This window comes from Primulina eburnea, chromosome 8 (assembly GCF_022965805.1).
Source record: "Primulina eburnea isolate SZY01 chromosome 8, ASM2296580v1, whole genome shotgun sequence".
Classification (NCBI taxonomy): domain Eukaryota; kingdom Viridiplantae; phylum Streptophyta; class Magnoliopsida; order Lamiales; family Gesneriaceae; genus Primulina; species Primulina eburnea.
Window position 1 is genome coordinate 29,306,942 of NC_133108.1, and position 6,556 is coordinate 29,313,497.

The 6,556-nt window shown below is 40.0% G+C and overlaps 1 protein-coding gene across 1 annotated transcript; it reads left to right on the forward strand.

Annotated features, from left to right (window-relative positions):
- The first annotated feature begins 3,297 nt into the window (after positions 1–3,297).
- LOC140839133 (uncharacterized) lies at positions 3,298–6,309 on the forward strand. The gene is made up of 7 exons (XM_073205767.1): positions 3,298–3,379; positions 3,593–3,717; positions 4,161–4,285; positions 4,369–4,490; positions 4,597–4,931; positions 5,460–5,597; positions 6,232–6,309. The coding sequence occupies exons 1-7, from the start codon at positions 3,298–3,300 to the stop codon at positions 6,307–6,309; spliced, it is 1,005 nt and encodes a 334-aa protein (XP_073061868.1).
- The last annotated feature ends 247 nt before the right edge of the window (positions 6,310–6,556 follow it).

The following is a 6,556-nucleotide window of genomic DNA, read 5'->3' on the forward strand; positions in this document are numbered from 1 at the left end:
TAGCTCTGTACTTGGTCAACATATCGATACCGGTAATAGTCAAATACAGTCAAAATCAGACAACCCAAGCACAATACAATCTATCTCAATCTCATGCCCATCATACTGTAGCGTACAATGTTTCACAGACTTCACTGATATCAAACCTGTCCCCAAAGGAGAAGAGACAGACACTACAACAGATAATAATTCAATGGGCAATGAATGCATCAAGGAAAATCGCTCAGATATAAATGTATGTGATGCACCAGTATCTATCAATACATATGCAGGATAAGCCAGAAATAAAACAATTACCTGCAACAACATCATCTGTTGCGTCCTAAGCTTGTTCTTCAGTCAAAGCGAACACTCTGGCCTGCTGTAGGAGACTGGCTAACTGTCTGGCTCCCTCCTGGCCTCGGCTGTGACTGAGATGGTGCTGGCTAGAAAGAGTGAACTACAGATGGTCGTCTACCAGTCTGAGCTACTGATCTAGATGAATCGGCACCCTGTGACCTCTGAGTATCTCTCTGGGGACAAACTCTAGCAAAATGTCCATGTTGTCTACAAATACGGCAAGTGCCAAACACTCCTCGGCACTGATCTATGGAATGCTTTACTCCAAAAGTGTTGCAATAGGCTCCTGTATAACTCTGGCCCTGACCGATCTGTCTCGAGCCACTAGAACTGGATGAACTGTTTCCAGATCTTTTGAACTGCTTCTCTCTAGCTTTCAGAAATTCTTTCTTTCCACTACCACTGCCACTCTCAAATCTGGGAGATGGTGGAGGCATATGGGGTCTCGGTGTGGTGGCAGAAACGAAGCTCCTCTCTTTCTTATCAGACCGGCTTCGGCTCCCTTGGATCTGTTCAAAGCATCAGTAAAATTATTCGGTCTCCCAGTGTTCACCAAAGTAAATATTTCAGGATTCAGGCCATTAATGAACTGATCAGCAACAGCTTTGTCATTCTCGGCCACATGTAGAGCAAATCGTAGCAGTGTAGAGAACTTGACCACATATTCTTCGATATTCAGCTGGCCCTGTCTCAAGTTTGCAAACTATGATCCCTTATCCTTCCTGTACAACACTGGAATGAATCTCTGATAAAATTCGGTTCTAAAGACATTCCGGGTAATAGTAGTACCTCGATGTTCCAATGCTCCTTCGTCGTAATCCACCAGTTCTTGGCAACATCATGCAATTGGTGCCCGATCAGTTTCACTCTCCGCTCATCGGTGTAGTCCAAGGATTCAAACAGCATCTCAATGTCATCTAGCCAACTCTCACAATCCACTGAAGTCTCAATTCCCTTAAGAGCCGGTGGATGGAACGACTAGAAATCTCTTCAGTAACGTTTCCATCGGTGTTGCTGTCATATCCATTGGAGGATTCGAAGTGCTACCTTGTTCTGGTATTCTTCGAGGAGGCATATCTAATTATCAAAAGGGTTAGCAACCAAATACCACAAATCTGTTTCAGTCCTCCTCTGATCATCTTACTGCTGATCAAGAATCGGTTCTGATTCATTTTTAATAACACATGTTTCCAAATCAAATCAGATAAACAGGTAAACATGCATTATAAAGCAGTAGAACATGCTAGCTATCAAAAGCAGTAAAGAAAAATCAATCTATCCCCGCTCACTAACTCCTATCTCAGTCTAAAGGATCTATCGCTCTGATACCACCTGTTGTGGCGACCCGGACGCTAATCATGCTCTTAATCATCATTGGGACAATTTAATCAATTATATTAAACAGGGTCTAATTTTTTTTTGAATACAATATTAAATGCGGAACGTAATGGAATACATTCTAATATACATGTCAGTATTAAAGTACAAGTCTTGTACTACATACAATCATTCAAACTAAGGTTTAACAACTAAATATCAAGTGTCGAAACCCTATCTCTAATCAAAGTCCGTAGTCTCCATTCTAATCACGATCTCTCTTCATCTCCTTGACCCCGATCCTGTCCCACCTGTTGCCATGCACATATACAAACACGACAACAGCCGGATAAACTCCGGTGAGAAATACATCCCAGTATAAATCAATGAACATGCAGTCATATAATCAATATAAAAGCATAGAATAGATATCAGTAATACGTATCAAAATCTGAAAACATAATCAATATAAAACTATCAATCAGACTCGTGACTCCACGTCTCATACTAGACTCAATCCTAGTCTAGGGATCCCGGTTTCCAGACATTGGCATTCCATATCGAATATCAGTAATAGAAGAAACTCCAATTCTATTCAATATCGATATAACCAAACATCCGGTGTCTTAACCTATCCGTCACAGACTTTGGCACTTTCGCCAAATCACTATCCTGTGACAATGTGCAATGTGCAAGTGACGATTCCATCACTATCTGGCACGTATGTCACAAGATCACTCGTCTAATACTCGTCTAATACATGCTTTCTATAAATCAATAGAACAAGCATATCAATTTAAATCAATGCACACAATAACAGTAAGTATGTGATTTAGGGAAACTCAAGTATATCATACTCGAGTCGTTCTCCCGGTACCACATTGACTTATACCTTTCTTTAGTTTCAGTTCTGACAACGTTCAAGTCTGGAATTCTAAGTCTGTGAATACTCAATCTGGCAATGACAATATCAAGAAGTACATTATCAATATACTGCTCAAATCAATACCAAATCTAACTCAAAATCAACGGCATAACGGAATCAATCTGAATATCCCCGTCAATATAATATCAATAGATATCAATTACCACAACTCATAATCAATAAAAACACCAATCTGATATCAAATCTCAATCATATCCAATCAGAAATTCATAACAATTTCATACGGTATCCTTTCTTCAATCCGATTTCAATTATACGATGTCTGATATCGTAAGAACAACATATATGAATCATATCCGATTCTTTCAACATCATAATTTCAAATCATAGTAGAAATCAATAAAACTTACGTCCAATTGAAGCTCTCGTCGATAGAAAAACGGTACTGCAGTCGGATTGAAAATCAGATGGACAGATCGAAATATAAAGGCGTAAGGATTTTTCTGAAGGATTCTCGATTTCCTTTCTTCGTTTATACTGAATTCTGAAGGATATATGTATATATATATATATATATATATATATATATATCCTAATTCATGGCCAAGATACTTGTCTACTTTTCTTGAACTTCGGTAGGCGCTCGGGCGGTTGATTTCAATGCTGACTGTTTACAGGCGTACGAGGATTTTAAGGGGCGCTTGGTGATGGCTCTTGTCTTGGTGGCACCAGATTGAGATCTGCCCTTCGAGATCATGTGCGATGCCAGTGATACGGCGGTGGGGGCTGTGCTTGGCCAGCGTCAAAACAAGGTATTTCATACAATTTACTACACAAGTAAGACCCTTGAAGAGGCTCCATTGAATTATGCAACAACTGAAAAGAAATTACTTGCAGTAGTATTTGCGCTTGACAAATTTCATTCATACCTTGTTTTGTCCAAAGTAATTGTTTACACAGATCAGTCGGCATTGAAATATTTACTTGCTAAAAAAGATGCAAAGCCACGCTTACTTAGGTTGATTTTATTATTGCAAGAATTTGATTTAGAAATAAAAGATAAGAAAGATGTCGAGAATGTGGTAGTGGATCACTTGTCTAGGTTAGAGCTGATTAGTGATGATTGTGTAGATCAAGCTATAAATGATTGGTTTCCTGATGAGCAGCTATTTGAGGTGAGACACTGCCCTTGGTATGAAAATTTCCCTAACTTTCTTGTCACAGGCACACCAACACCAAATCTACCGTTTCACCAACGAAATAAATTCTTCTCTGATGTGAAATACTATTTTTGGTAGGAACCATTTTTGTTCAAAATTTGTGTAGATTCCATGATAAGAAGGTGTGTTGTAGAGGAGGAGTTTGGGAAAATCCTCAACCATTGCCATGACCGTGAGGTAGGTGGTCATTTTGGACCAACAAGGACGGCATCTAAGGTACTTGAATGTGGCTTTTATTGGCAAACCCTCTTTAATGATGCTCGTGCTTATGTGCTAACCTGTGATAAATGCCAGCGGTCAGGTAACATCTCTAACTGTCATGAAATGCCATTAAACAATATTCTTGAGTGTGAGGTTTTTGATGTATGGAGAATAGATTTCATGGGACTGTTTCCCAGTTCGTTCACAAAAAATATATCTTGGTTGCGGTTGATTATGTGTCGAAGTGGGTAGAGGCAAAGGCGTATGCCAGTAATGATGCTCAAGTTGTCCTGAAATTTTTAAAGAAAAATATTTTTAACAGGTTTGGGACACTAAGAGCAATCATTAGTGAGGTGGCACCCATTTTTTCAATAAACTATTTGAAAAACTCTTGAGCAAATACAGGTGTCACACTCAAGATCTCTACCCACTATCACCCCCAAACGAGTGGTCAAGTGGAAGTGTTGAACCGAGAGATAAATCGGATTTTGGAGAAAGTTGTAGGTGTCAGTCGGAAAGAATGGTCAGTGAGATTAAATGATGCGCTTTGAGCATATAGGACTGGTTTTAAAACACCTATAGGCACTACACCATATAAGTTGTTGTTTGGTAAAGCATGTCACTTACCTGTAGAGTTGGAGCATCGAGCATACTGGGCCACAAAAGCATTGAACTTTAAATTTACTGACGCAGGTGAACGACGTCTGCTGCAACTGGATCAGTTAGAGGAATTCCGGAACCTGGCATATGATCTTGCACTGTCATACAAGGAGAAGACGAAGAAAGCCCATGACAAGCGGATCATCGAGAGGGAATTCAAGGAAGGGGACAATGCTCTACTCTACAACTCCCGGTTGCGACTGTTTCCTGGAAAATTGAAGTCACGATGGTCTGGACCATTCGTGATTTCTAAAATATACCCGTGGGGAGCCGTGGAACTGCACGATGGGAAGTGTGGGAAATTCACGGTCAATGCCCAGCGACTGAAGCACTACATGGGTGGCATAATTGAGCCACAACTTGGAATCACCCGGTTCCAAGACAATTCAAACTGAGACCGGTCAACAGTCTAGCTCTCGACTGTAAATTGAGAACTACTTTTCTTTCCTTTCTCTTGCATTTAATTTAATTTTTCTTTCTTGTCAGTATGTTTTATTTTCTTTTACTGTTGTTTGGTTTTTATTTCAAAAAAAAGTGGGTGTTAATTTTCCAGAGAGCTCGGCGCTCGAGCTATCATTTTTATCGCTCGAGCGCGACAATTGATTAAAAAATCTCAAGAGAACCTGGTGCTCGGGCGGATAATATTTTACCGCTCGAGTGCGCCCACTCATTTCGCGAACATAAGTCTAGAGAACCTGGCGCTCGAGCGGTAATATATTACCGCTCGAGCGCGCCTGCAGATATAGACACGAATTCCCTTTCCTTTTTTAATTCTGCGAAAATCTCTCCCCAAATCCCTATCACTTCTCACCCCTTTTTTCGATTTTCTTGTGCAGGAGCTTCAATCCATACTCAAATCTTCGGCAAGGTGGAACAATCTTCTTCGGGAAACAAGAATCTTCATCACTCTGGTCATCTCCTCGGTTCATACACCATCTCCGTCACCACTACCATGGCTCCCAAGAAACAACGAGGTAATCTCGGTTCCTCTTCTTCATCATTCGTCCTTCGATAGAATTTGCTTTGTGAATGAGGCAGCACTGGGCTCGATTTGAGTATGCTAAGGTGCATAGAAAACCCATTGCGGAAAATGGATTTCGTCGTCTATTCGAGGATAGACACAAATGTTGAACGACGATGACTTGGTTAATAGGTCTTTTCAAGCTTATAACGTAAGGCCACGGTTCACGGTTACATTAGAAGTATGGGAATCAAAAGTGAGAGGAAATAAAAATTAATCCTGCAGCACATTCATCCAACTTTCGACTCGTCAACAATTACTGTATTTTCACCATTTACAGAGCTCTATCGTCTCCTTTCTTTCTCATTGTCCACCAACTTTCACCCACAGATTTTTCGGGTGTTTTCAATACTATACACTTTCCTATCTTTTTTTTTTGAATAAGAATTCATCGACTCCTTTACACATATTTCTTCAATCCATTAGAGCAATTCAAACATTTCAATGTGCACGGGAGGTTTATTTCTCTCACATGTAGGTAGGAGAAGTGTATAGGCTAAGATTCAGGTAGTTGATGTGGGACATTGAATAAATGACGAATGGGGGCTAATTGTGTGTCATTGACACACATCATTCGATTTTTACAGACTCAAAAAGGGTTACTAGAGACAATAAATGATGTATCGGTTAGGCTTGAAAGGCTCAAACAGTCCAAGATCGCCTAAATCATCCCGTCACCATCGTTCGTATTTTCGCTTCGAGGGCTAATCAGACGAGTTCGAGGGATCGTTGTTCGATTTTTCTTCTTTTATTATTGTTTTTTTTATAAAGTTCACAATTCACCAATTCACTATCAATGAGTAAAAGTTTGACCAAGTGCATTGAATGAAAGTTGAAACAGAACTGGTTTATGTCTGACCCTCTTCTTGAAACTACGACTCCTCTCATTCAATACTAGGCATGAAACTATTT

Bases quoted from the DNA above. Each gene is read 5' to 3' on its own strand.
- LOC140839133 (XM_073205767.1), top strand. From the start codon at position 3,298: ATGTGCGATGCCAGTGATACGGCGGTGGGGGCTGTGCTTGGCCAGCGT. The intron at 3,380-3,592 runs GTAAGACCCTTG...AATTTGATTTAG, and splicing joins TCATACAATTTACTACACAA to AAATAAAAGATAAGAAAGAT. The intron at 4,286-4,368 runs GTTTGGGACACT...GAGCAAATACAG, and splicing joins AAGAAAAATATTTTTAACAG to GTGTCACACTCAAGATCTCT.